Source organism: Apiotrichum porosum (genome assembly GCF_003942205.1).
Source record: "Apiotrichum porosum strain DSM 27194 chromosome Unknown scaffold_18, whole genome shotgun sequence".
Classification (NCBI taxonomy): domain Eukaryota; kingdom Fungi; phylum Basidiomycota; class Tremellomycetes; order Trichosporonales; family Trichosporonaceae; genus Apiotrichum; species Apiotrichum porosum.
Genome location: NW_021167125.1, coordinates 186,447 through 213,273, shown reverse-complemented (window position 1 = coordinate 213,273; position 26,827 = coordinate 186,447). Strand labels below are relative to the sequence as shown.

At 56.7% G+C, this 26,827-nt stretch overlaps 11 protein-coding genes across 11 annotated transcripts; 5 read left to right on the top strand and 6 right to left on the bottom strand.

Annotated features, from left to right (window-relative positions):
• Window positions 1-22: 22 nt before the first annotated feature.
• EHS24_003739 (uncharacterized protein) lies at window positions 23-562 on the bottom strand (the record flags this gene model as incomplete). The annotated part of the gene is made up of 1 exon (XM_028619388.1): window positions 23-562. The coding sequence occupies one exon, from the start codon at window positions 560-562 to the stop codon at window positions 23-25; it is 540 nt and encodes a 179-aa protein (XP_028472257.1).
• Window positions 563-3,112: 2,550 nt separating this feature from the next.
• On the top strand, window positions 3,113-4,975 carry EHS24_003738 (uncharacterized protein; the record flags this gene model as incomplete). Its single annotated transcript, XM_028619387.1, has 4 exons — window positions 3,113-3,367; window positions 3,447-3,585; window positions 3,644-3,766; window positions 3,870-4,975. 4 exons carry the CDS (start codon window positions 3,113-3,115, stop codon window positions 4,973-4,975), a joined length of 1,623 nt encoding a protein of 540 aa, XP_028472256.1.
• A 1,666-nt stretch (window positions 4,976-6,641) lies between these two features.
• Window positions 6,642-8,151, bottom strand: EHS24_003737 (uncharacterized protein; the record flags this gene model as incomplete). The annotated part of the gene is made up of 4 exons (XM_028619386.1): window positions 6,642-7,033; window positions 7,084-7,289; window positions 7,337-7,921; window positions 7,976-8,151. The coding sequence occupies 4 exons, from the start codon at window positions 8,149-8,151 to the stop codon at window positions 6,642-6,644; spliced, it is 1,359 nt and encodes a 452-aa protein (XP_028472255.1).
• A 1,282-nt stretch (window positions 8,152-9,433) lies between these two features.
• On the bottom strand, window positions 9,434-10,468 carry EHS24_003736 (uncharacterized protein; the record flags this gene model as incomplete). Its single annotated transcript, XM_028619385.1, has 1 exon — window positions 9,434-10,468. The coding sequence occupies one exon, from the start codon at window positions 10,466-10,468 to the stop codon at window positions 9,434-9,436; it is 1,035 nt and encodes a 344-aa protein (XP_028472254.1).
• A 90-nt stretch (window positions 10,469-10,558) lies between these two features.
• Window positions 10,559-11,518, bottom strand: EHS24_003735 (uncharacterized protein; the record flags this gene model as incomplete). Its single annotated transcript, XM_028619384.1, has 1 exon — window positions 10,559-11,518. The coding sequence occupies one exon, from the start codon at window positions 11,516-11,518 to the stop codon at window positions 10,559-10,561; it is 960 nt and encodes a 319-aa protein (XP_028472253.1).
• Window positions 11,519-11,935: 417 nt separating this feature from the next.
• EHS24_003734 (uncharacterized protein) lies at window positions 11,936-13,055 on the top strand (the record flags this gene model as incomplete). The annotated part of the gene is made up of 5 exons (XM_028619383.1): window positions 11,936-12,098; window positions 12,138-12,278; window positions 12,318-12,628; window positions 12,773-13,001; window positions 13,051-13,055. 5 exons carry the CDS (start codon window positions 11,936-11,938, stop codon window positions 13,053-13,055), a joined length of 849 nt encoding a protein of 282 aa, XP_028472252.1.
• A 927-nt stretch (window positions 13,056-13,982) lies between these two features.
• Window positions 13,983-14,930, top strand: EHS24_003733 (uncharacterized protein; the record flags this gene model as incomplete). Its single annotated transcript, XM_028619382.1, has 2 exons — window positions 13,983-14,296; window positions 14,357-14,930. 2 exons carry the CDS (start codon window positions 13,983-13,985, stop codon window positions 14,928-14,930), a joined length of 888 nt encoding a protein of 295 aa, XP_028472251.1.
• Window positions 14,931-17,348: 2,418 nt separating this feature from the next.
• EHS24_003732 (uncharacterized protein) lies at window positions 17,349-19,193 on the top strand (the record flags this gene model as incomplete). The annotated part of the gene is made up of 4 exons (XM_028619381.1): window positions 17,349-17,647; window positions 17,703-18,536; window positions 18,635-18,722; window positions 18,774-19,193. 4 exons carry the CDS (start codon window positions 17,349-17,351, stop codon window positions 19,191-19,193), a joined length of 1,641 nt encoding a protein of 546 aa, XP_028472250.1.
• A 545-nt stretch (window positions 19,194-19,738) lies between these two features.
• On the bottom strand, window positions 19,739-21,581 carry EHS24_003731 (uncharacterized protein; the record flags this gene model as incomplete). The annotated part of the gene is made up of 4 exons (XM_028619380.1): window positions 19,739-21,075; window positions 21,161-21,252; window positions 21,440-21,474; window positions 21,525-21,581. 4 exons carry the CDS (start codon window positions 21,579-21,581, stop codon window positions 19,739-19,741), a joined length of 1,521 nt encoding a protein of 506 aa, XP_028472249.1.
• Window positions 21,582-23,029: 1,448 nt separating this feature from the next.
• Window positions 23,030-25,037, bottom strand: EHS24_003730 (uncharacterized protein; the record flags this gene model as incomplete). Its single annotated transcript, XM_028619379.1, has 6 exons — window positions 23,030-23,068; window positions 23,898-24,345; window positions 24,395-24,486; window positions 24,542-24,725; window positions 24,841-24,921; window positions 24,964-25,037. 6 exons carry the CDS (start codon window positions 25,035-25,037, stop codon window positions 23,030-23,032), a joined length of 918 nt encoding a protein of 305 aa, XP_028472248.1.
• Window positions 25,038-26,051: 1,014 nt separating this feature from the next.
• EHS24_003729 (uncharacterized protein) lies at window positions 26,052-26,747 on the top strand (the record flags this gene model as incomplete). The annotated part of the gene is made up of 3 exons (XM_028619378.1): window positions 26,052-26,420; window positions 26,509-26,647; window positions 26,737-26,747. The coding sequence occupies 3 exons, from the start codon at window positions 26,052-26,054 to the stop codon at window positions 26,745-26,747; spliced, it is 519 nt and encodes a 172-aa protein (XP_028472247.1).
• Window positions 26,748-26,827: the final 80 nt, after the last annotated feature.

The window sequence follows — 26,827 nt, the reverse complement described above, 5'->3', positions numbered from 1 at the left end:
AAGCTACCTTCCTGTTATCCCACTACCAACCTGCAAACCGCCTGAGGCCCTTGACCACACCTCCCTCCTCTACACCCCCAATCTGCAGCATGCCGTCCATCTCGGCGCGCAGCAGGTCGACTTGGGTCTGCAGGACCGACAGCGCACAACCCTGGTACACGACGACCGCGAGCAAGAGGGCGACAAGGGCGTTGAGCGAGATCCGGGCTGTGAGCTGCCAGAAGCTGAGGGAGAGGTAGTAGCCGATCACGGGGCTGAGGATCATGCTGGCAATGCCGAGAACGAGGGCGGGGACGGCGCGCAAAGGGTCCGACTCGAGCAGCGGGTGGGCCCATGAGACAAGGAGGAAACCAGTGCCCAGCGAGGCAAAGGCCAAAAGGAAGAAGGGGAAGACGGAGGACAGGTCGAGCGTTGTCGACGCGTCGTCGGCGTCTGGGTCGTGCGAGTGGTGCGAGTGGCCCGAGTGGCTCGAGTGTTCCGAGTCCTTGTCGGAAATGGCAGGAGACGATGCGCGCGACGAAGGGGCAGCCGAGGCCTTGCGGGTTCCTTTGGACTTGAGCATAGTTGTGTGTGCGTTGATGGTGTTGTCGTTGGCTGAAAGACGTCAAGAAAACCAGTTGGGCACCGTGGATGGGACGATCTAGCGCTGGTGTGCAGAGAGGGTGGATCCATGTCTGGTGTCGTCATCGGTCACGTGGTTTTATTAACGTACCCCCCTTGAGACAATTTATAATGGGACATTAGAAATAAACAACTGGAGGTGCGAGTCAGTATATTTTTATTAGAATTAAATAGAATTTACTCGACTTTCGATCTGCATGTGTGGCTCGTCGATCGTTGCGTCCGGTGTCGTGTTGATCTCATGCCAGACTGCTGAGACATCGTGAGACATTGTTTGAGTCGGTGAGACCTCAGTTAAGACATGCCTAAAAGGCACATACACGGCTACAGCAGCTCACATTTGGGTCGGCTCTGGGCGGTTACCAAATGGTCGGCGTTGATCCGCTCCCAGACCGACCACAAGCTCTGTGCTGTGTTCCGTGAGCAATGCGAAACGTATGGTCCAAGTGCCGGTCGTCTGGGGTAGCAGCTCGGGGCCCAAGTTGCTAATGTACACCCCCTCCGCTGCAGGCTGGCTGCAGGCTGGATGCAGGTTCAAAGGCAAAGAGGTTACCGCCCGCGGGGGGAGAAAGAGGAACGAGGGGAGTGCGTGCGTGTGCGGGGCTACGCCATTCCGCACCTGAAAGAGGCTGGCGGTAATCGAACGGACATCGAGATGGCATGCGACAAACAAACAAACAACGTCTCACACACGAGGTCTACACAAGTGCTGCCGAGGCGTCATCTAAGCTTATATGGTATCGGATATCGTCGAGGTTCTGTGGGTGTACACGTCTGTATCCCAGCTATCGCAACGTCTACATACACCCGGGCGGTGCGCCACACACGGCCACGTTTGTAACCTCACACGACGGTTCCCATGTACCCAATCGACAAGGACGTTCTTTCCTATCCAATGCCGCCGAGCCCCGCTTCATCCCGCCGCGACCGGACAATGATGGCCCTGGACCCCATCTCGGGATCCTGGGTGCCCCGAGGTGGGCTTGGGCAGTCGTATCCTCTTTGCACCGTACATGGCCTGGCATTGGTCCTCTAGCCGCCGGCTAACTATTCCAACAGATATCGTTTCTCGACGGGGTTACGGCGGCTAGCCCATTCCAACGTGGGGCCTATCCAATGTTGGGACTTGGCGACCACGTCGCGACGCGCGACTGGCTAACGTTACAGGAGTTGGATTCATTCCCTGCAGATCTCTTGCACGCGGCTGTGCTCTCACCAACCCCTAGCAAGCAGCCCAATTAACAATTGCCACTACCCGGGGCCACTAGAGAATGTGTTCGCAGTCGTCCCCCTTTCGGCACCTTTTTTTACACTTTTTTGTTACTTGTTCGAGCCTTTCTTTACAATTCCCCTGACAACGTACAAGGGCTGGACAGCCTGAACAAGGACCATGGATTCCTCTGATCCTGTGGTGGGCAGTGTTGCTTTCACTCTTGAGAGCCTTGGGTTGTCCGGCCTCCATGCCGGCTGTAGCCGCCCCAACCCCGCACAGGACCCAACAGACCCCTTTCTCCGCAAGTTGAGATCCGAGCCCGTGTTCCAGGGTGCCAGGGAATGGATATAGCATGCTACAAGCTGCAAGCGAGAGGGCCGTTTTTTGTGCAGAATTCCGCGCTTGGCAAGACACACGACGGCCTGGACAGCAGAGAGGAGATCAGACAGGACGCCATCCGGTGTGGTGGCTGATGCGGGTTGTAAATGGTGCGCGCCAAGCCCCCGCATCGACAGCGCAATTTTTTTTGTTCCAATTTGCCGGATCACGTGTGGCATGTGTGGTGTACCAGGTCGGCCATGTCGGCATGGAGAAAACTGGATGGGGGTGACTGCTGTTGGCCGCTGACCAGCTGCCAGCTGGCACGCGACTCGTTGACAGCACAGGTGCACGACGACGCTGCGACCTGACATGATTAGGGCCAGGCCCTATAGCATGTACGCGATACGATGACAGCGAGAGAGAGAGTGCAGACGAAGCAAGCGCCAGCACAAGAGGGGTTTGATGGCTAGGGACGACATATTCCAAGTGGCAGTCAGCTGGCCTCGTCGCCAACTTGCCCGGCTGTAGACGAGAGGCCCGGAGTTGCCGCGTATCCGGCAAGAGGGAGCCAACAAAGGCATTCGTACCCTAGATTGTCCGCATCCAGCCGCCCACTCTGTCATCCGCTCTGGCCGCGCTCGGTTAACCCACCTTTGCTGTCCCAAAGTTTGCCCGGTGACCGGCCCCACCCCACGCTCATGACCTCATTGTGCGACCACCCCCTGCTGCAGCTCCTGCAGGCTGCAGGCTCCGCGACAATGGGCCAACCACCTGAGCCAGCTTGCCTCGGATCACGAACACGGCGGCTAGCCGCGGCGGTGGCCCGCTGTCGCAAGCCCCGCAACTGCTGGCTGGTCAGGACGACTCGTACTTTGCGGGGTTGCGGTTGAAAAGGAGCTCCTCTTTCGTGTAGCTCCACTTCTCTCCCATCGTCAACCAAACCACTTTCCCCTCGTCATGTCGTACCACACCGCCAACGAGAAGGCGAACGCTGAGGAGCACTACAAGAACGAGTACAACAGTGACCTCGACAATGGCGTCAGCGGCGTGAACGGCGAGCACGGTGCCGTCCACAGCCACGACGTTCCAACCGGCACCCACGCCCGCAAGCCCAACGACTATGCTGTTGAGATTGCTCCTGCTGGCGGCTCAAGAATGGTTCAAGATGCTGTGTTCGGTGACATGGGCGGCGAGGGCCCCAACTTCCGTGCCGTGAGTGGTTTTGAGGAAATGTGTCGAGCAACACCTCGCTCGCACCTTCCGGAAAAGCTTGTGCTGACAATGTGTTTAGGTCGGCCCCATGGGTGCTTTCGTCCTCATGACCAAGGCCAACATTGGTCTTGGTGTGCTGTCGATCCCTTTCGTCTTCATGCAGGTCGGCATGGTTCCCGGTATTATTCTTCTCCTGGTTATCAACTTGATCACCATGTGTGAGTACTAACCGCCCTGCCTGTTTGTTTGTACCCGGGGCGCTGACCGTGATTCCAGACTGTGCCCTCATCATTGGTGACTTCAAGATGAACCACCCCGAGGTGTACGCTATTGCCGACGCTGGCTTCATTGTCGGTGGCCGCATTGGTCGCGAGTACTTCGGCATCGCCTTCGTTCTCTGTGAGTAAAGGTTTCTGCCCCACTAGTTAAAAACGAAAAACTGCCCACGGCCGTGGTGATCGTTGGTGGCTGGCCCGTGCATTGGCTGACGTTTTCTCTTTAGTCATGATCTTCGTGTCTGCATCGGCCATTCTTGCCATTGCCACTGCTCTCAACGCCATCTCGTCGACCGAGACCCACCACGGTCTCTGCACCGCCGCGTTCATTGCCATCGCCGCTGTCTGCGGTTGGCTGCTCGCCTCGATCCGTACCCTTGGCAAGATTGCCTGGCTCGGATGGGTCGGTCTTGTTTCCATCATGGCCGCCATTCTCACCCTCACCATCGCTGTCGGTGTCCAGGACCGCCCCGACCTCGCCAAGCAGCTGTACCCCACCGGCCCCTGGCCCAAGGACCTCAAGATTGTCAACAACCCCGCTTTCTCGGTCGCCATGAGCGCCATCAACTCGATTGTGTTTGCCTTCGCCGCTACCCCTACCTACTTTGGTATCATTTCCGAGATGCGTGACCCGCGTGCGTACAAGAAGTCCATGGTCTTGTCGATGGCCCTCCTCTACATTGTCTACGTCGTCATCGGCGTTGTCGTCTACTACTTCTGCGGCCAGTACGTTTCCTCGCCCGCCCTCGGCTCGGCTGGTGCCCTCATGAAGAAGGTCTGCTACGGTATCGCCATCCCTGCCCTTCTCGTCACCCTTTGCATCTACGCGCACCTTGCCTCCAAGTACTTCTTCGTCCGCATCCTCCACGGCACCAAGCACCTTACTGCCAACACCAAGACCCACTGGATCACTTGGCTCAGCTGTGTTACCGTCTCGATCCTCGTCGCCTACATCATTGGCAGTGCCATTCCCATTTTCGGCAACCTCATCTCCCTCGTCGGTGCCGTCATTGGCCCCTCGGTCGTCATCATCCCCTACACCCTCATGTGGTACCACGACAACTGGAAGCTCCGTCTTAACGGCCGCCGCAACGTTCTCATGCTTGCCTTCAACATCCTCCTCTTCTGCATCGGCGTCTTCATAACCGGTGCCGGCACCTACGGCGCTGTTGAGGCCATCATCGACGACCCCAGCCGTACCACTCCTTGGAGCTGCGCGGACAACTCGAACACCTACAACGCTACCGCTGCTTCCATCTCCGCCGCCGCCGCCGCTGCTGCCAAGACTGCTACGGCTACCGTCGCAGCTGCCGCCGCTGCCCTTACAGCATAAGTGTAAAAGTACAAATCAATCAGTGCAAATCACAAAAACTATTTTAGCAGGGGGAAGGGGGAGGGGTAGCATCTTGTTAGGCGTTGTACACACACAGCGCGCATGTCGTATGGATAATACTTTTGCCGTTTAGCAACCACGGAGCAACGTTGTAGATGGATTGCTTTGTCACATTGTGTACTAACAGACGCCTGTGGTCCTGTGAACAGCTCCAGGAGTCGAGTCGCGGTTCCGGATCGGTGGGCAAAGAGTACATCTATCGGCCGACCAGGCCGGTGGGCGTTGCTCTGTAAGTCAAAAAGCGCGATGCCTGGTTACAAACCCAGCCAGATGTTGCCCCAGAGCCTTCCTCGCAGTCCCATGGGGCACCTTGCACCTTGGGAGCCAGGATGTTGCGGTTAGCAACGGTGGTGGTCGGTTCGGAACATGGACATGTGATGTTGCGAGCTAAGCGCGCCCTGGCGAGCGATGTGGCGGCAACTTTCGGCTGTCGATAGCGGCAGCTACCGCGGCTGCTGCAAGAAAAGGCCCTTCCAGACATTCCACAGCGACATTACCTCATCAGTAATGTTGTCGGCTGCGATGCTTGGCGACAACCTTGGTTCTTCCGTTATTCCAATATGACAGTTCAGTTGAACCTTCATTTGGTGTGTTGGATATGAACGACGAGTACCGAGGCTGGGATAACCTAAAGGGGTGAGGCGGTTACAAAGCGGATCTTTTCCTAGTGGAACTAAGGGCGGCAACCGAGCCATTAGCGATTAGCGATTGCGCTTACTATCTGTAAGTACTGGAACCTGATGCCAGATAGACAGACCCCTATCGCACGCGCCACAGCACCGAGTCGCCTTCTCCCGATCCTTGCTTTCCCTCTTCACAGACCACGCCATAGTGAGCTTCAGTGACGGACGCAGCGGTCGGGGATACCGTCCAAAGCGGGGAGTGGCACCAGTCGACAGCCTCACTCCTTGCCACACCTCTTTCCCGATATGGACCGGATATTAGATTTGGGATGTCGCTTATGGAGGCTCACGAGACGATAATCAGCTAAATCGCTATCGCATGATAACTGCCTATCGCGGTGCATGGTCCGAGTGAAAATCCAGCTTAATTGCCGATACTCTGGCCGTGACCGACAATCATGCGGCTACCTGCGCCCAAGCCAGGGCCAGCAACATTGCAGGACGCTCACCAATGGACATTATCACAAGCTGAGTGGAATATTGATACAACACCCAGTAGGCCGTGTTTGCCGAATGTTCGGCGACAGACAAGATTGGGAGCGCCCGCGCCACCCTCGGCGTCCTACTTCTCCCAGCGCCCTGTCCCATGGTGAGGAAACCGATTATCGCATCCTGGTATGCTGTCTAAATAAACTGTACAATGTCTTGTGGGGAACCCCAGGAAGGCGTGCGTGCTGGGCTGAACATTTTGCACCATTTCAGGTTCTTGTGCAGCTCCCCCTGTCACGGTCCTCGCCACTGTCGCACTCGCCAACGCCAACGCGCTCAGTCGATAGCGCTGGTTGGAAGGGCGTCGCGGCACCTGTGCTGGCGGTTTGAGGTACTCAACATGGCGAGGTGCGATCCGCAGCAGTCTGGGGCGTTTGCTATGGGTTTGGCCATCCACTGTTGACGTCTAGCTCGAGATGTCCTCCTGGTGTCGTCTAGCACGGAATGTCCTTCTCGTTTGCGTCACCCTCGTAATCCTCCATTCCGGCGGTGTCCATTCCTCGCACTTGGCGCTGCACACGCTCTTCGTCCATGGCCTCGCGTTCCTGGTGCATCAGGAGGCGGCTGTACTTGCTGCGAGCGCGGATCTTGGGGCCGTAAATGTACGCTCCAAAGGGGACGAGAGCGAGAACGGATGCGATGCCGCCCATCATGACAATGGCCCAGCGCACAGTCATGCCCTCGAACATGGACGTTGTGGCAAAGCCAATGCAGCCTCCAACGAGATTACGCGAGCATGACTGGCCTGCAATGGCCGAGCTGGCGTAGATGCCGTAGCACTCGGAGATGTACGTGAAAGCAGTGACGTAGATGGTCATGATCGCCGCTGAATCTGTCAGTACGACATGGTGATAACCTCAAGGCAAAGGTACCCACCGATCATGACGACTTGCCCAATGGCCGATGCGATCCAGGGGACACCGGGGATTGCGGTAAAGCCAGTGATAAAGCACCCAATGGCAAAGAGCACACCACCAAACATGGGGGCATAGAGACGAGCCTCGACACCCTTTGTGGGCGCCATTCGGCGGTAGAGACGATCCTGGATCAAGCCGCCCATGATACCGAACAATGCGCCGACGCTGTTTGTGGTCAGCCCCGAATTTCTGCCTGTTTTGCGACAACTTACGAGGTGGTCAGGTACATGAGACCAACTCCTTCCGTGTCGAAGCCGTAAATGTTGCGCATCATGTATGGGAGGCCCGCCAGCTGGACGTACATGACGCTCCATGCCAAACCGACCCAGAGAGCAAAGAAGACGCACAGCGGCTCGGTGGTGAGGAAGACGAGTGGTCGCACTAGGCTCGTCCTGAGCGCCGTAATGAGCTTGACCTTTTCCATCTCGGCGTGCGTGAGGTACCTCCCGCCGTCCTCGAGCCCGCGCTGCTTGCGCAACTTGGCTGCCCAGCGGCGGAGAATGACGACAGACCGCGTTTCAGGCATCATGAAGATGAACATGGGGACTGTGGCGCCAATGTAGATGACGTGGATCCACCAAACCCATCGCCATCCGAGATGGGTTGTGACGTATGCAAAGGCTGTTCCACCGAGACCTGTGCTAAAGTAGACGCAGAACCCGGAGAGCAGCATGGGGAATCCTCGGTGAGCTGGGGTATAGATGTCTGAGAGACTGCCAGCTGCAATTCCCGAGCCGATAGAACCAGCCATGCCGGTAACGAAACGAGAGACGAGCACAGTTGCAGTGTTCTGTGCCCTGTTACCTGTCAGTAAAAAAGCCCCAGAAGATACAATGTATCTTTGAACCTACACTGCGTTGACGAGATGGAAGACCCAGAACAATGCCAAACCAAACAGGTACACTGGACGGCGGCCAAGCTCCTCAGAGATGGGAGCAATGCACAGCGGCATCAGGCCTGCCGCCCACGCATAGAGCGCCACACCAGCCTCGGCTTCCAGGGAGTTACAGCCAAATTCGTCGCACATGGCGGACGCTGAGATGGAATAGGCGGACGTTGTGAACGCTGGGCCGCCCGTCAGCCATGTGCATTTGACTCCAATTTTCCGACCTGTTCTCACCGGACATCCACGTAAATATCAAAACGCATACTGTGATCGCAAGCTTTCGGCGAGAGGAGAAGAATAATGGGTTTTGGGGGGATGCGGGGGGAAAGTCGACCCAAATCACGCGCTCGTCTGCCACGCCAGCTTCTTTACTTGGAATGTAGCCATACGAGCAGCCGTCGGGCAGGGAAGTCGGTGTCAGGGTGGCCTGACTGGTGTGTTGGCTAATGGTCTTGAGATCTCCATCTTCAGCGGTCATCGTCCGGAGGTAGTGTTCTAGGTCAATGATATGATGGTGAGGGTGAACAGCATGCAAGAAGAGACCTGAAGGGGACATGTTATACGCTCTTGGTCCAATGCAGGTTCTTCAGGTGAGAGGGGGGGTGGACCGTGGCCCGCGGCCAACTTCAGAAACGAAGCAACAGTGCCGTACCGTAGCGAAGCTTGCCGGTTGGCCGACGCTCAATAAAAGGGACTGCCACCGGAGTTGGGCGGGATTAAATACACCCCCCGTTTTACGTTACGAGCCCACGCGCTCGTCGGCCACTCCGCTTTTGCCGGCACCTCCGCTCACCATGTCGATGAGGTCATTTTGGGTTCGACACGCGACTGCTCTTGTGATGTGCGCGGCGGCTGATAAGCACGCGATTCATGGATGCCAGGAGGGAAGGTACGGCTTCAGGACCTTCACCAGCAAAAGGAAAATTGAAGAAGACTTTCCGAAGAGCGGTCTCTCGGGATACGAGGACCACCTCGACGTCTGAGGGCCATCAGAGGCACTGGAGACATTCGGATATTCATGATCAGTAGTACAGTCCGTTGAAGGGCCGCCAAGGGGGATGGATACCTTTGCTTCAACGATGGCCATAGCAACCGACGTGGCAGTGGGGACTAGAGGACAGATATAGGATTGAATGCGGTTTGAGTCCCAATGCAGTGGCATTGTCCAGAACCGTCGGACTCACGCCTTCATGTTGAATGCCTTGCCCAATGCAACCTTCTTGGGTGGTGCGAACTTTGGCTCACGCGGAGCCGGTCGGCTATGTCCCCGAAAACCACACTGATCACGGCAGCTGGAGGGCCCAAGGAGATGGCGTCGCCTAGGTGCGGGCCGAAGACGGCGCACGTGCATTGAAGACGATGGGTGTTGGTGCGGGGAGTCCGCCGTGCCCCGACCAGGACGAAGGGAGCGGCGGTCCCGTGGTTATGCCATGGTCTCTAGCGCATACTGCCCCTCGCCGACCTCGGCCCGATATTCTTCCGGAGTCAATACCTGCACGACGTCGGGATGCTCCTTGCATAGGCTGGCCAGGTCTTCAACGAACGCAGTCACCCTCGTGTCGAGTGTGTGGTCATCGGATTGGATGAGCGACAGGTTGACCAGGCAGTCGACAAGGCAGGGAAGACCAACCAGGATAAACTTCTTGAGCGATGGACGCTGGCAGTAATGTCTGGCGGTCGTGACGAGCAAAGCGAACAGTTGCATGCGGCCTAGGAAGTGTGAGTCGACCTCCTCCTTGCGCGAAGCCCCTGGTATCTCGGTGAAGATGAACACAACGTGCTCAAGCGAGCTGTTGGGAGGCGAATAGAATACCGAGCTTTGATTGTTCGACAGGCGTACGTCAGAGTAGCTGCCTCCCGTGTGAATGACCACCACGAGTTTGGTCAGACCGTTGCGGAATGGGGTCTTCCTCCTGTCCGAAAAGTGTAGCTCGTTGCCATACGTGTTTAGCGAGACGATGTAGGTAGGGGTGTGGAAGGGAAGAAGCTGAGGCCCGCCCATCGGTGGATGCTGGTAGTCGACCACTCGGACAACTTTGAGGTCTGTGAGCGTGCTGGCGAGGGAGCCAAGGTTGGTCTGGATCGCATCGCCATCGAGGTCCAGAAGGCGAGTCGTGGCAACAAGGTCCTCTACTAGCGATGGGGTTTGCGGGTAGAGAACTGTGCTGCCGTCTCGGAATCCTAGTTCATACGTGTTGAACCTCTTCTTGGCAAGCACCATGTGACATCCTTGCTTCTTGAGGATCCGATATACCTCGCTTTCGTTCTCGCGCGACGTGCACCGGTACGAAATGAGAGCGCGGAGTGAGGCACTTGTGAGGATCTTCTCGATAAGATGCGGGTACCAGGCGGCGTCGATGCAGGTGGTATTGTCGTGACGGAGTACCATGAGTGTGCGTGTAGGGGGGTGGGAATAGGTGATGAGAGAATCAAGAACAGAGAAGAAGCTGATGGCCATGATGTGTCGTCATGGTGAACGCCAGGGGAGACGCCACCGTGTCACGGACCCTCGGCAGGCATCCGAGTTGCCGGCGGCAGCGTGAGGGTTTCACGGCTCTGGTGATTGCGGCCCCGCCGCAGCTATATTTGCAGCAACCACCTCGTGTACTTCTGCGAGACGGTCCTGTATAGCCTCCGAGACAGGCACCAAGGGTGGAAGCACATGCAGGTCGGGAGCGTCGGCCATTGTTTCGAGGGCAAACTGCCCCTCTCCAACTATGTCGCGGAACTGGTTTAGGCGGCAATACTCGTATTCCCCAGAGTATGGAGGGGGATATGCCGCGATTCTGTTGCGGATCACCGTCTCCATTCTCTCGTGTTCTCCGCCATCACTATCTTGAAGGTGCGAATGTGTCAAGTAGCCGCAGTCGACGATCCAAAACTTTGCAGAGTTCCAGAACATGGCCTCGACGATGTCATCTTGTACAGCAAAGCGCACAATGTCGACCATGTCTTCCTCAGTGTCGCCATCAAACCATTCGGGTAATTCCGTTGCAGGAACTACGTCTTCCTTGTTGAAGATCACCACATTGTCCATTTCGTAGTGCTCCAGCAGAAGACAACGGGCGTTGAGGTTGGATGTGGACGGAGGTTTGCCATACCTCTCGCTCGTGGTAATGTTTAGTACCAGTCGCAAAGCACATGTGAGAATGGGGTCTAGGGAACCAACTAATCCAAACGCCGCGTCATCCATGCGAGGGTACGCCTTCATGGATACGACCCATGTCGGTGCGTTGAACGGCACTCGACCGTACGAATGTTGAAAGTTGAAGATTCGTACCATTTTGAGCTTGGTGAGCCTTGAACCTAGTAGATCGAGGTTGTGCGAGGGAGTAAAGGAGCCGTCGTAATTCTCGTTCGAGGCGCTGAGCACGTCACCCCTCACATCCACGATCTGGGTGCAGGAGGCGAGGAGTTCCGTCACCACCGGGTCCTTGGGAACAATGGCGACGTCGCCGTCCCGAAAGCTGATCTGGAGCCGGCCTGACATGTCAAGCTTGAGAACCATGTGACATGGATGGCGGTCACGACGAAGGTACAAGTCGATCTGGGACCGGCAGGACAGCGACGTGCTCCGATAGGCGAGTAGTGCCCGAAGTGAAGCGGCTTTCAAGATAAGGTCGATGAGGTGCGGGTGGCCGGCCGCATCGATGGAAACCCTGGGAAGGAGGGGGTTGAGAATGCCATGGTGGATAGGAACGCTCTCTAGCCAGCCAGTCTGATGGCTATCGTTGATGGAAGGCGGACGGGAGGCGCGGAAGGTGGAATGGACAACGACAAGAGCGTTCGACCCGCGCCTACCAATGACATCATTTTTAAAGTGGAGGGGGAATGGAATTCCGTGCGCCAAACACGGCAACCGTTTCGACAACAACAACCCGCATGCCGTTCTTGTTCTCATGTTCTTCCAACTACACATTCACCCATGCCCGTCGACATGGAGTCACAGTCGCAGCTGCGACAGCGGCAGCCCTACTCTGACTCTCCAAATAGAAACGGGGCCGGCGACGGCGACAGCGCGGCGTCGCAGGTGCCCCCTCCAGCTCCCGATCCAGTTCCGAGAGCCCCCGCGTTCGCCGGCCGCGTGGGTGAGTTGACAAGCACGTATTCCAAAGCTAACGTACCAGGCGCAAACCTGGCGTTCACAGACAGGAATGAGGTGGATCAGAACCCGGACGCTGCCCAGATGCAAACTCTGGGACAGGTATTGGATGTCCATGGGTTCCGACGACCAATCTACCTCCGCGCTGCTGCTATTGAATGCTGGGGTGGGACTTGTTCAACAAGACACGACTGACGTCCTACAGGGACCTTCCTGCAAGTCTTCCTCGCTGGTTATATCGACACGGCTTTCGGCACGTTCACCACCTCCACATCTCTTGCCATTAACATTACGCATTCTCTAACCACGGCACTGATCATCAGCCTGTTCATCTACTCAACGGGTATACCTACCGGCGGTCATATGAACCCGTTTATTACCATGGCGACGTTTATGACCGGTCTGTGCACCCTCCCTCGCGCACTGTACTACATCGTCGGTCAACTCATCGGTGCTCTTGCCGGCGGCTTCTTCCTCAAATTAGGGCTTGGGGGTAGCAAGTACTTTTTCCCTGACGTGAGATCAACCATCTGCTCCAGCGCTGCGACGGATGGGAGGGTGACAACTTGTGCCAGGTGGGCCCCGCCTTGACTGCTGGGTCACTCTCCCGCCGTTCATCCTATCGTTGGGGTGATAAATGTGCTCGCTGACATGCACTAGGGCATTGTCGGAGGTTGCACGATGGACTTCTCCCAGATCTCGCCCGGTGAAGCCTTTGTGCTCGAATTTGGCGTCTACTCCATCGTCGTCTTTGTCGCATTTGGCGTGGGCCTAGAACCAAGACAGGGTAAGACGCTGGGCCCCGCTCTGTCTCCCATTCTCGTCGGCGTCACCGTTGGCTTGGCAACGTTTGGTACGGGGTCGGTCCATCCGGGCTGGAGCGGAGCATGTAAGTTGGTTGCCACGGAGCACGTCAACAAGGAACTTCGTTAACAGAGTGTAGCGGTTAACCCTGCTCGCTGCTTTGGACTCATGGCCGCTAGCGAGCGGCTGAGTACCAGTTGGATCCATTGGCTCGCGGCCCTTACTGCCTCGGCCATCCACGGGGTTATCCATTACTTCTTCCCACCAGACATGAATGAGCGATGGGGATAAGGGGGAGACGCAAAAAGAAATAGTCATGTCTGTGGACTGAGTCGCCCAGTGGCCGCTGTGTGCGTTTTATTCATGTATTAGGAATCTCCTGGGTTATCAGCTCAAGGCTGAAGGTGCGCGCACGAGTATCACCTTGGAAATGCGGCCAGATGTGCATGGAGAAGAAGAAACCGCGGACGTCGAGTGCAGCACTGAACTGGGTTTTGCAAAACGCCAGGAGGCCAGGAGTGACGTTAATGTGGCGACTCTCCTTCATTGCCCTCGGCTGATTGACGATGTGTGGGTGTCCAGAACGGGTTTCTCGGCTCTGCCGTCCATGCATTGAGCAACCGAGTTTGTCTTGTCTCTGATATCTGACCTGGTGACAAAGTATTCTGGTCCAATATTGAGACACGGGGACTCGGGAATCTTCAACATGTGCCAAGGGTTTCAAGCGCCCGGCGACAACTGCCTGTTTCTCATCCACAGCCAGAGAGGGCTCTACCAAGCTCTACAAAAGGCCAGAGCAGTTCATATTCAGCGGTACGGCGAGTAAATTGTGAGGTGGCAACGGGAAGGAAGAAGGAATGACACACCGGGAAGCTGGTGGCCGTGCAGGCTGTACGATCATGCGACCTCAATGTTGTTGTTGTTGTTGTTCGAATACACATTACGTAAGAGAAGATGACTCACCTCGACCACAACCGCATCCACCCACATCCACTCTTCCCCTCGTCCTCTCCATCCATCACGCCGGTCAGCAGCCCGACGTATCGACGTAGCGACGTCGCCAGCAATGCCCAGGGCGGCCAAGACCCCTTCCGGATTCAACCGCCGAGCTCCCGTCAGGCCATCGCCGCTGCCTACCTCCCCGGCCAGTCCGCCACAGCGTACCGCTCCCACCTGGATCCGAAACGACTGGTCCCAAACGTCGTTCGGCATCCCTTCATTTGCAGCGCACTCGAGCCCATGCTCACAAGTCTCGTGGGCGGCGAGAAACGCATCCGTCACCATCCACGACGTCTACACCCATCACGCCGGCCGCTGGGACTCAGTCAAGGACAAGGCCATGTGTGTCTATCTGGCCATATGTGACGTGGTCATCCAAAAGTAGGCTCCCTCTCTCTCGTTTTCCTCCCCGTGTGCCACATAGGTTGACACTATCTGCAGAAGCGACAAAGCCACGGAAGCGTGCGCCGGCGCGCCCCTCCCCACGTACACCGCTTGGCGCGCCGCCCGCGAGGCCGACATCCGTCACACGTATGACCTCGCGATGTGCGACTTTGGCGACGACATTGCGCTCGACCGCGGGGCCGCGGACGACGTATGCCTAAGCGCACTCCAGGCCCTCTTCACTGTCCACTACAACGCCAGGGATGCGCCGCCACCCGACGAGCAAGTGATCCCACTGCGTCTTGCCACGTTTGGCGAATTCCTCCCCCGTCCCACCGACATTGAGCGGCACGGCCTTGTCGTCTGGTCCACGTCGGTGGGCGAGGACACCGACGAGGGCGGCGTGAATGCTGAGCTGCAAGCTTGGAAGGCGCAGCACGGCTCGCTCGATACCATGTGGGCTGCCACGGCGACGCTGACGGGGCTGCCCTCCTTGCCGCCCGGACACCGCCTCTCGACGCTCCCGCAGAACGTGGCCGGCTGGACTGTTCACTGTCCCGGGGACGATGTCATCCCACCCGGCCCTGTGCCATCGCTGGCCGAGCTGTGCACGCCGACCCGCTTTCGTTGAGCAGACTAACAGCCGCAACCTCCCCCGCCACGTCTTTTGTTTTCTCTTCATTTTCCGCATTGTCCCTGTATCCACCCCCGTGAACTGTAGTTTAGAATACCGCTGCCTTTACACTTTCCATTCCTGCCAGCCGCGGTTCAAACCGCTCAAGACTCGACGTTGCTGGCATCAGGGCTCGGTACACTTATGATAAACTGACACAGCGTTGGAAGTCTTTCCTCATTTCCAGCGGCACCCTGTAGCGCAAGCATGACCAAGCGAAGCCAGATCGGCGGACCGGCACGGTCACGCCCCAAGTGGCTGTGCGTCTAAGATGCTGGCTGTGAGCAGGCCGAAGGCAACAAATGTCCTCGAAGGGACCCGTCGAACCCAGACGCCGCCACACCACCCCCGTTGTTGGTCAGACTCTATGCAAGGACCCCTGTGTCTTGACGACCTCGCTCAGTGATCAGTGATCGCGCGCCTGTCCGCTTGAAATGAAGCCGAAAACGAGTGGTGAGCGGGCAGTGTAGGGGGGTAACCTGCTGATGAAGCAATCCTCGTCAACTCACGCGAAGACGACCCTCATTGTTATTTCTGCCCGCAACAAGTTGCCGTGCCCACGTCTCCCCAGACGGGCCCTGCACTTACTAACGCCTGACTGTAAGCTAGCAAGCAGCCCGACACACTCCTCCGCCACCTCAAGTATGTGTCAGAGCAACGCAGCAATGCAGCTGCCACGGTAGCCAATAGCCAAGGAGCGGCATATGAGCACGGTAAATCCGAGGTTGTCACCGACTGCGCAGGGAAATGTTGAACGTGCCCGACTTCGCTTGGAGTGATGAGAGGGAGGGACTCTTTTCAAAGATGTGGGGTAGGTGACAATTGGATGTGGGAGACCTCCGGGCTCCACGATGGTCCTTCAGCCACAGCAATGATGGCACCCTCTCAAGACACACGAATGCCACTTCGGACGCGTCCGGGGGACGTGTTTTGTCGTGGGGTAACTGATCGACTGAGAGCTTATCTCTGTGGTGGGCGGGCCGGGTTGCAAATGAACCAAAGAGACACTCCAGGTTCACGGAGTTCTTTTCGATTTTGGGTCGGGCTGTTTAGCTGTTTATTTCGATTTCTTCGCAAGATCTCCAGAACTCTTATGTTTTTCCTTGCCTATGCCCCGCAACCCCGGAAGCCCCCGCACAGATGGCAAGATCTCCCTCTTTTGCCGCTGCTAACCGTTCGGTGATGTCGGCAGACGCTTAGGTCGCTTGGGTCGCTGTCCGACATAGTCCGAGTGAGAATGGCCGCCCCCCAAAACCCACCTTCAGTAGTGCATCCACCGGCGGGAGGGCCGAATGCCGGATATGCCGCGCACGGAAATCCAATGCCACTTCGTTGATGGACGCTCACGCACCAGCGCTTCCCCCCAGCTCCTGCTCTCACTCTGCTTGACTGGGAGATACTCTAGGTGTAATCCCTCCACGAATATATGCGCTGCCATGTTTCTTCGTGCAGAGAGCATGACTGTATGGACAATTCCAATTCGCCCGCCTGCGGACAAGGCGAATGGGCAGCTGGTCGTGACCATCATTCGGATGTCGCCTGCCGTTTCCTGACAGCGTTCCACTGGGCAAACAAGGCACCTGGGACCATGTGGCCCATGTGATACGTTGTGCCGTTCTACCGCTGGCTGCAGTTATCTCTGTCCGCCCTGCCACCGCAGGGCCACGCCACAAAGTGCGTACCCCCTGACAATGGACGCCTGAGGCTGCCAATTTGGGAACTGCCAAGCGACACCACGGCAACTACCAGCGCTTTTCATTCGTTCAACGGCAACTTTTGGTGCGAACTACCACCCATGCGGACGTGCCTGTCGGGCAAGCTAACGTTATGTCCAACCAGTTTTAGTCCGTCCGTCTTGCCATCGTGCCCGCGGCCCAAACAGCAGCGTGGAGCCCATGGTCCCCCATCGCACACTTTGCCCCTGTGCAGCTTGGATAGGGAAGTCGTCATGGTTCGAAAAAAAAACCCACATCGTCGCTTACGCGGAACGAATCAAAGGTCCGTTTGCCAATGTCAGTCTCGTCTTTCCAAGACCTCCACGGGGACCCTCGGACTCACGAGTCAACCACAACAGGGAGCGGCAAGTGGCTGTAGCCCCGTTGATTGCCGCAACATGCCCAGGGGGCACCCCGCGCAGTGCAGGAAAACAAGGTCCAGGATCCAGATCGTACGCTGGGAACAGAGCACGAATGAGCGGCGGGACAAGGTGACTCCGCACTGGCAACTGGCCGAACGACGGTTGGGAATAGTGGAGCATTTTCTCAGCGACTATAGTCCGAGTCGGGCAAGTGCGATGCGCTCCAAACGAGTATAAAGAGGCGAGGTGGAGCTGTTGTTAGGACCGACACTCACACGCCACTGCATCGACATACAACCATGAGCACCGCAGCACCATACGCGGAGTCTACAGAGGAGAAGGCCACCCACCTCTCGGAGGTTGAGACCGACGGTGACAGGGCCGGCACTTCAATTGCTGCCCAGCTCAAGACATGGCACCCTAGCCGTGGCCACAAGAGCATCGCCGCCTCCCTCTTCCCCACCTTCTCGTTCGACAAGGGCATCGACCCCACCACTGGTGGTCCCCTCACTAAGAACCCCATCAAGCTCCTCCGTGGCATGAGCCCCATGGGCTGGGCCATGTTCTTTTCGGGTTGGTTCTGCTGGACCTGTGACGGGTGAGTCTTACTAAGCACATTGTGCTGCTTCCATAACACTACTGACATTGCCCAGTTACGACTACTTTGCCGTGTCGCTCACGACCAAGGAGCTCGCCGCCCAGTTCGGCAAGGACACGGCGGACATTACCCTGGCCATCACCCTCACCCTCCTCTTCCGTTCGCTTGGCGCAGTTATCTTTGGTCTCCTTGCCGACCGCTACGGTCGCAAGTGGACTCTGGTCATCAACACCCTCCTCATCTGTGTCTTTGAGCTCGGCTCGGGTTTCGCCAACACCTACGCGCAGTTCCTCGGTATCCGTGCCATGTTCGGTATCGTCATGGGCGGAATTTGGGGACAAGCCGCCGCCACCGGTCTTGAAAACGCCCCCGTCCACATGCGTGGCTTCCTGTCGGGCGTTCTGCAGCAGGGTTACGCCGTCGGATACCTCCTTGCGGCCGTCATCAACCTCACCGTCGTCCAGTACTCGCCCTACACCTGGCGCTCGCTCTACTTCATCGGTGCCGGCTTCTCGCTTGCGGCCGCAATTGTCCGTGCCCTCCTCCCCGAGTCGCAGCAGTTCATCCTTGCTCGCGAGGAGGCCAAGGCTAGCGGTGTGAGCGGCAAGGCGGCCACCAAGGCGTTTGGCCACGAGATCAAGCAGATGCTCAAGACCAACTGGATGCGCTGCATCTGGGCTATCATGATCATGACTGGTTTCAACTTCTTCTCGCACGGCTCGCAGGACCTCTACCCCACCTACCTCCAGACTACCAAGTTCCTCACGGCCAAGCAGGCTTCCAAGGTCACCATCATCTCCAACGTCGGTGCTATTGTCGGCGGTACATTCGGCGGCTACATCAGCCAGTACATGGGACGTCGTGCTGCCATCCTCATGGGTCTCGTTTGGTGAGTGTTGTTTCTTTGTTTTAATTCGAGTTATATTTTCGGATACTCGATCCACCTCCACCTTTCCCATCCGAAACACATTCTGACACCCCCTTTAGGACCGCCTGCTGGATCCCTCTTTGGATCCTCCCCAAGTCGTTTGCTGGCCTCGCTGCGGGCGGATTCTGGCTGCAGAGCGGCGTTCAGGTGAGTAAACACATCTTCCCACATGCAGGTCATCGACTAACATCTGCACAGGGATGCTGGGGTATTGTTCCCATCTACCTCGCCGAGATTTCGCCTCCTGCCTTCCGTGCCTCGTTCGGCGGTCTCGCGTACCAGCTCGGTAACATGGCTTCTGCCGGTTCTGCCCAGATCGAGGCTACTGCCGGCAAGACGCTCAAGCTCAAGGGTATCACCGACAAGACCGGTGCTGCCATCCCCGACTATGCCGCCATCATGGGTATTCTGATCGGCTGCGTTATTGCCTGGATGCTTGTCTGGACCATTCTTGGCCCCGACGCCGACGGATCCCACTTCGAGCAGGCCAAGGTTGCGTTCCAGTCTGGTGCCGGTGAGACCACCACCACTGCCCTCGTCGAGAAGCACGACCGGGAGCACGTCGAGAACCTGCCGGAGGTTCGTCGCAGCACCGACCAGCAGCACACAATTGCTTAGGGAGGGAGGAGAGGAGCCATAAGGCAAAGCCACATGACATGGTGTTATATAAGTTAGTAAAAGTGTATGATGTTAGCCAGGTTTACGCGCAATGCCATGGGCATTAGAGGATCAAGGACGAACGTGTGCATTTCAAAGTCGCAGACGTAGATCGGAGACTGTATGTGCCAGTTTGGAGTATATGTACGAGCCACCCCCTGAGTTCCATTACAAAATAGTATTAATCAGTGAAGTCTAATGTGTTTTGGATGGATTGGTCCCGCGTGTTTCAAAAATGCGCAAAAAGGCTGGTAAATTCGGTTCGGCACGAAGGTATCGTTTGTCCTGCTGCATGTGCCCCCCATGAAGCCACAGGCCACAGCTGGGAAGAGTCTTGTGGAAAGACTACGGGGCACCGTCTGGAAAAAAAAAAGAAAAAGGCAAGCCTGTGAGATGGCAAAACCAATACATCCCATTACTTGAGAGTGCCACTAAAAATCCGCAAATGACTCCCGATACTACTGTCACAAAACCCCCCACTTCTTTCTGTACTGTACTTCTACTTCTTAGATGGCTTCCTTCCTGTCCTCGTGGTGCTCGCTGTGGGGCTTGCCGATCTCACGGTCGTGGAGCTCCTCACCACCCTTGCGGTGGGAGACACCGCCGAAGAGCTCGTCAATGTCCTCGAGGGCAACACCCTTGGTCTCTGGCAGGATGAACCAGACACCGATGGTGAGGACAGCGTTGGTGCCGAAGAAGAAGAAGAAGGTGTAGAAACCACAGTTGTTCATGAAGGTGGGGAAGAACTGGTTGAGGATGGTCGACACGACGTTCTGGACCTGCGAGTTGATACCGATGGCGTGCACACGAACGGACGTCGAGAAGATGTCGGCAGTGTAAATCCAAACAGTGGCTCCCCACGAGGGCTTGTAGAAGAGGATGAAGACAAACATCATGAGCGCAATGGCGATACCAACGGCGTAAGGACGAGTGCCATTGTCATCGAGGGTGGGTGTGGCGATACCGATGATGGCAATGATGAGAAGCGAGAGTGCCTGGCCTGTGCCTCCGATGAGCAGGATGGGCTTGCGGCCAATGCGGTCGACGAGCCAAGTAGCGTTGAGGGTGAAGGGAATGGCAAAGGACGCGCTGAGAGCGTTGATGAGGAACGAAGTGTCCGAGTTGTTGAAGACCTTCTGGTAAATGAGGGTGGTGTAGGACGAGAGGGTGGTGTTACCCGAAAGCTGCTGACCGGCGTTGATGTAGAGAGCGACGAACATGCGGCGACGGAGCGAGGGGTCCTTGAAGAGAGTAATGTAAGGAGCGTACCACGACTGGTTGAAGTCGATCTCAGCCCTCTCGTAGTCGACGGCAGCGATGATCGACTCGAGCTCAATCTCGACCTCGTCGGGATCGCGGGTCAACTCGAGACAGTGGCGGGCCTCGTCAATGCGGCCCTTCTCAACGAGCCAACGAGGCGATTCAGGGCAGAAGAAGAGGCCACCGACGACACAGGCGGGGAGGAAAACCTGGAGCAGAATAGGGGTGCGCCACTGCCACAAACCCATGTCGATCTTGGTCGTCTTACACCCGTAGGCCGTCCAGTATACGATGAACGCGCCAATGGTGTACCAGACCTGCCAGAAACTCAAAATTTTGCCTCTAACGGCAGCGGGTGCGATCTCGCTGATGTAAGTGGGGCCGTTGGGAAGTGCAATTCCTTGGCCAATGCCCATGAGAAGACGACCAGCGATAAAAGAAGGCATATTCTTGGCGAAAACCTGGAGGAAAGTAAAGGCGATAACGATAAGACAACCGAGCTGCATGCACGGCTTGCGACCAAACCTCTTGGACAAGGTAGGCGTGATGAGCATGCCCGAGACGATACCACCACAGGTGTAGGCTGTTGAAAGCGTCAGCAGGTGTTTGCGTTTGCATCGGGGGTTTTCCATCGGGGAAACTGGAAAACTACCGGGGAAACTACTCACCAGTGGAGACGGCACCAAGCATGTTTGCCTCAATCTTGGTCGCCTCGGGAGACGCCTTGAATTCGTCCACAAAGGTCTTGAAGCCCTGGACGCTGGAAAAAGGTTAGCCGGAGGGACAACCGGGGATCGTGCGCTGGCCGCATTCCAACATCGTCGAATTCCAACATGTTGATCAATGCTCCGGGAGCAAATAGCCCATGGACACCATGTAGATGGCCTGCTGCAACACAGCTGAAGCACCATGGGTGGCTGGAATACCACAACGCTGCCTATACTTACGAGTTGAAGGTCGACGAATCGTAGCCGTTGAGCGCCTGGAACGTGTTAGCTGTTTGCCATGTAACCAATTCCTGGTCGTACTCACCATGACCATGGCGGCCACCATGGCACAGGTCCACACCCTAGCGCGCTGCTTGTTCATGCTTGCAGATCCGTGTCGGACTGGGTAGGTAGAGTTGTGAGAAAGCGGGGGGTGAAGATTGCAGAAAACAAGAACCAAAGTGCTCAGATGTTATATCTACTTTGTGCCGCCGAGCCTTTGTGTCCTGACGTGCTGTCCTGAACCTGTGGAGAGAGGGAAACACCGCCAACCATGGTCTTGACGCGCGCCACCAGAGGAGCCGTCCGTCAAGCTTGCGGCGGTCGTCAGCGGTCCGGCGGCGCCGCTGAACGTTCCCCCCTGGGGCCCTAGGTCAGTTTCCACAGTGGCCCCGAGCTCAACCCCGTGTGTGACCCCGGACATTCCCCAACACCCCGGGTACCCCGGCCCGCTCAGCCTCCGTGCAGTGCGAAGCCTCCCGTGGGGTAGGATTATTGGACGGCAGGAGTGTTCTCGGCGGAGTGGCGGTTATAGGAATGGCGGCAGTGTCGATACGGGTCAATGTGCTCGCGTCGTGGGCCAGTTACCCTTCCGGCCTTCCGGTGGGTGTGGCGGAGGATTAAACCTCGCCTCCCGCCGAACCGGCACCGCACGAGATGTGGATATGTGGATCATGTGCTGGGTGCAGCCCCTCCGTTTCCAGGGTCGGAAACTGGCGGCCCGGTGTCCAGACCGAGGTCACTCGTTGGCCAGCGCAGCAGCCGCGAACGGCGCATTTGTCTGGCACAAAAAAAAGTTGGGTGTGGAGCAATAGCCCGTGGACCCTTTTGATTACATTCCCTAACGCGGCAAATACGACACCCGACATTTCATTGAAAAGCCATACAACAACGCCGCACGGGTCCACTTCAAACATGCATGCTCCCGCCGCCCCCGCAGTGCGCGGACGGCGGCGTGGTGGTGGTGGTGGTGGCAACCGGCCCGCGCGGCGCGTCCGGAATTCGCCGGGCCGGAGCAACGATTGTCCTATCCTGCATGGTGCTTCCTCCGCCCCTCTTGGTCACCTGCTTCGTCTGGATGCAGTATTTGGCTACCATGTGGCCCCATTGACGCTGTTGTGGGGGCTTGGCAGACGCGGAAGACGAACGTTATGTCGACCAACAGGCTATCTGTAGCACCGAGAATGATCCGCAAAACTTGCTGCAGAATACGCTCGGCACAACGTTTTGGTTCATGAGTCTCCTCGATCCAAGATCGCTGCTCGTGCCGCATCGCTGCTGCACGATTCACCTTCAGGTGCTATCATTTCAACCGCTTTTTGTCTTCTCACTAGTTTACAGGATTCCCTGGGGTCGAGGCCAACATGTTCATGAATCGGCTAATCTTTAAAAACGCCATACATGTGCGCAGTTTGCATAGAGGGTGTGCGGATATTGACATGCCGGGTTGCAGAGCGTTCTTTAGCAACGCAGCCCAGGTGGTGCGGCACCTCTGCACGGAGATCACGAGCCTAGCGGCCAGAGATTCAGCCACGGCGCCGGCCGTGATGGCTAGTACTGGACCTGGAGACGCGCCACTTGGTCTGAGCGCTGTACCTCGTGTCAGATGAACCGATATCGCTACGATGTTGTTTGTTGTTTCAACTCTTGTTTTTTCAACTCTTTTCAGATATCTCCCCATCATGTTTCTCGTTTGTTACCTGCAAGCACCTCACCGTACTGTACCTCGCGTCAGTAGCGGGCATGTACGGTACTCATTCGAGTCATGTATGTCGCGTTCCGTGAAAACGCGGAACGAAAAGCGGGCCCCGTGTAGCTCCTGGTGGCGCCGGAAGAGTAGCCCACAGCCGGGTTCGAGGTAGTCACTGACCTATCGCGTGAACTGTAAACAGTCGCTGCCGTCGCGGTCTTTACACGACTGAACAGACAATTCACTCGATACGATACGGAGTGTTAGGAGGGTGTATGCGTAAGTGAGGATTTGATATGGGAACGATGTTCCGGCTCAATCTGGCGTCTTGAATCACTACCACCAAAAATGCGGGCCCCGCCTGCTCGCCCTCACGAATCGTCTACGCAAGCTCCTGATCTCCTTCATAGACACATCCTGTCCTCGGTGTCTTGGCAGGTATGAACCCTACCTGAATGTTCATGCGATGACAGCATGTCATTCGGTTCAATGTCCCTTTTTTTCGCCGACCAGCCGGTGATGTTGCTCTCAAGAACTTTCCCTTGGCCGGCCCGCTGGTCGCCGTGAATCCAATTCTACATCCATCACGGAGATGTTTAAACCTCTATCGATAGCAAGAACAGCGCGCACGGGGGCATTGTTCTCGCAGCGGCGACGTCGCTAACGGCTGAAGTTGAAGTCGCGCCGTTGTGCAACATCAGTGCCCAATTCACGTGACCCAGAACATACCCAAGTGAACGCGTGGGTTCTGTTGGCGACAGCCTTGTAGAGGTGTGGGACATTGAGCAACTGGCGCAATTCGGCGGTCGCCCGACCTGTCAGGAGGCGCTCGAATACCTCGACGCTCGATGTTGGAATGCGGTCGGGGTACAGCGGTTTGAGGAGCAGAATGTAGCCCGCGATGTCTGCCCGGGGAGGCCAGTGTGCCTCGGGGTCCATTTCGAGCAGTGACTCCCATGCCCCAATCCACGTCAAAGCGATTTTGGAGTGGACAATGCGCTCGATAATGTATCCGTCAACAGGAAAATTGAGGCTGCCCTTTTTCCTGTTTGTGCATTCAAAAATGGAGTTGATCGCAACTTCCAGGAAGTGGTTCTCGGTCGCCCCGAATGCGTACGCTGGGTCGTCACCCTCTGTCACGAACACCGGCACCCAGTTCCATTCGTTGGAAGGTATGCTGTCTGCGTCTATTAGCGTGGGAGCAGGCGCGAGACCTCATTACTTACCACGAACCGCGGTGATGGTTCGTTGTCTTGCCCTCGAGCCATTGTTCCTCTCGCCTTCCCAGCCAGGTTGTCATTCCTCCATACAGGCGGAGCTGGATGTGTGTCAGTGTATCGTCCCTGCCGTCAAATTCCTACAGTCGTGCTCACAAGTGTATCTGTGCGCGATGATGTGTAGCCGTTCTTGCGAATGGCGTTCTTTGTCGCCGCAGGAACATCGTCCGGCGACAGAACGTAACAGCCGCCTTTGAGAAGGCCACTGTCATCGTCGCTACGCTGATACAGCCAGAGCACGTCCCTGTATGGGGAGACGTCCTCGATGTCCGAATTCATGCTGTTGATGTCAACAATGGTGCCACACCACGAGTTGTACGAACACATCGAACAACGGTCCCGTATGTGGGCTCCAGCACTTGGCTTTGAACAGCAGTACGAAAATGACTGCGTACGCAGCATCGTTAAGCTTGACGCGCAGGCGCACGAGGCGTGACAGACCGCCCAAGTGGAGGGGGCAAATGAGACGCTGGTTGCTGTCAAGGCTAATGTCAGCAGAGTAACAGATTTAGACCCACTAGAAGACCTTGCAGTTACCGGCCCTGGCCGTCGCAAGCAGCCGTTTGATCCAGGATGGTCGGCATGTGCTCATGAACTGTGATTTCATTAGCTCTGCCTGCTCAGACGTATGTAGCTGTACACCCACTGAAAGCACCTCGTCAATCGCCCCTGGTTCGTTCAATATGTGGCCTGGGAAGGGGTTGTGGGCTGCCAGATCCACGCGTCTTCCGGTTTGTTCCTGCGAGAGGTCGGTTCCGCCCCGAACAGTACGCCGGGCCTGCTTGCAGTAACAATCATCGCTGTTGACGCAGACGGCTGTGAGGGTGCCCCCCATCCACGGGGGTTAGGGATGAGTATCTTTTTGCGTTCAGCCATATCGGGGGTGACGAAGTGTGGGAAAGAGACATGGAAACCAGACATGACAAGCGTTGACACGACTGTTGCGCCCCGTCGGCCGTCGTGGAATCTCCAGCTCCGTAACTGCCGCGTCTGCCTTATACCGTAGAGCCCTTATCCTTGACACGACTACCGGGAAGCAGCACGAGCGACATCACTGTTCCTAATATGCGTTCTGAATCAGACATATGCTTTGCTCAAGCAGACAAGATGGCAAATACAAAATGTGGGTATGAGCGTCGTCCCTCACAGTAATCGTTTGCGTCACATTTGAAGAATGTCATGTTATGAGAGAGAATGAAGTTCGAGGGAGAGATCGACACACATGGGCCGTAGCGCGTCGAATCTCGATGAATCCATTTATATGGGGTACTAGGATCAGCACCTGGCGACCTGGCACCTTTGTGCACGCAGTACAGACATGTTTGAAACTAATGTCAATTTGTTGTGAGCCTCCCATTTTCTTTGATGGTATGGAGCAACTTGACATGACGCTAAATACAAAATGTTGCCACACTTATTAGCCATAGGTTAATCAGGTTCCTAATCCGCCGCTTATCCCCATTTAGTCCAAGATGAAACCTCTGACTCCTGACTCTGGATTTTTGATCCGAATGATCGGCGCCCGACGCAAACAAAGTTACACGTTTGACAATCCACCTCGTTCTCATCGCCTCCCGACTCTCTCATCTACCAATCCACATCACCAATGGGCGACAAGGCTTACTATCAGCCCCCACCGGGACAAATGCAGCAGCAGCAGTACCCCCAACAAGGGTTTCAGCCGACGTACCAGGACTATCCTGGTTACCAGCCGCCGGCACAACACCCGTTCCAGAGCAACCAAGGGTACCAACCGCCTGCTCCTCAACAGTTCCAAGCACCTGTGCAGCAGTACCAGGCACCCCAGCAGTACCAACCTCCTCCTCAACAGTACCAGGCTCCTCAGCAGTACCAGGCTCCTCAGCAGCAACCTCAGCCTCAACAGCAGCAGCACCAGCAGCAACAGCAGCAGCAGCAAACACAGCCGCCCAAGCAGCACAAATGGCGCAAGCGGTTCAAGAAGTATGGAGGACGGGTGAGTCTTTGTGGCCACGGAGGCCTGGGATGGCGGGTGTGGACGGAGAAGACGACATCCTTCATGCTGTCCTCTTTGTGATCTGCAGATGCAGTTCACACACCGTCACGTCGTCAAGGACCAGTCAGCAAGGACCAGCCAGCTGACCGGACAGATGGGAAACTCGGCCGTCAGCGGCTTTGGCTGGGGTATCGGTTCGACACTGGCGCGCAAGCTTGTCGATGCGAGTGAGTACCTACTTGATCGCCTCTGTGGCCTCCCGTTACTGCAGCTGGGCATTGCAGGTTGCTGCGGATGTCATGGCTGACCACACCAGTTTTCCGATAAGCCGGTGACACCCCACGCTCCGCCCATCCCCTTGACACGACACGCATAGCTCGCTCCCCCCTACTGCACTAATCAACACG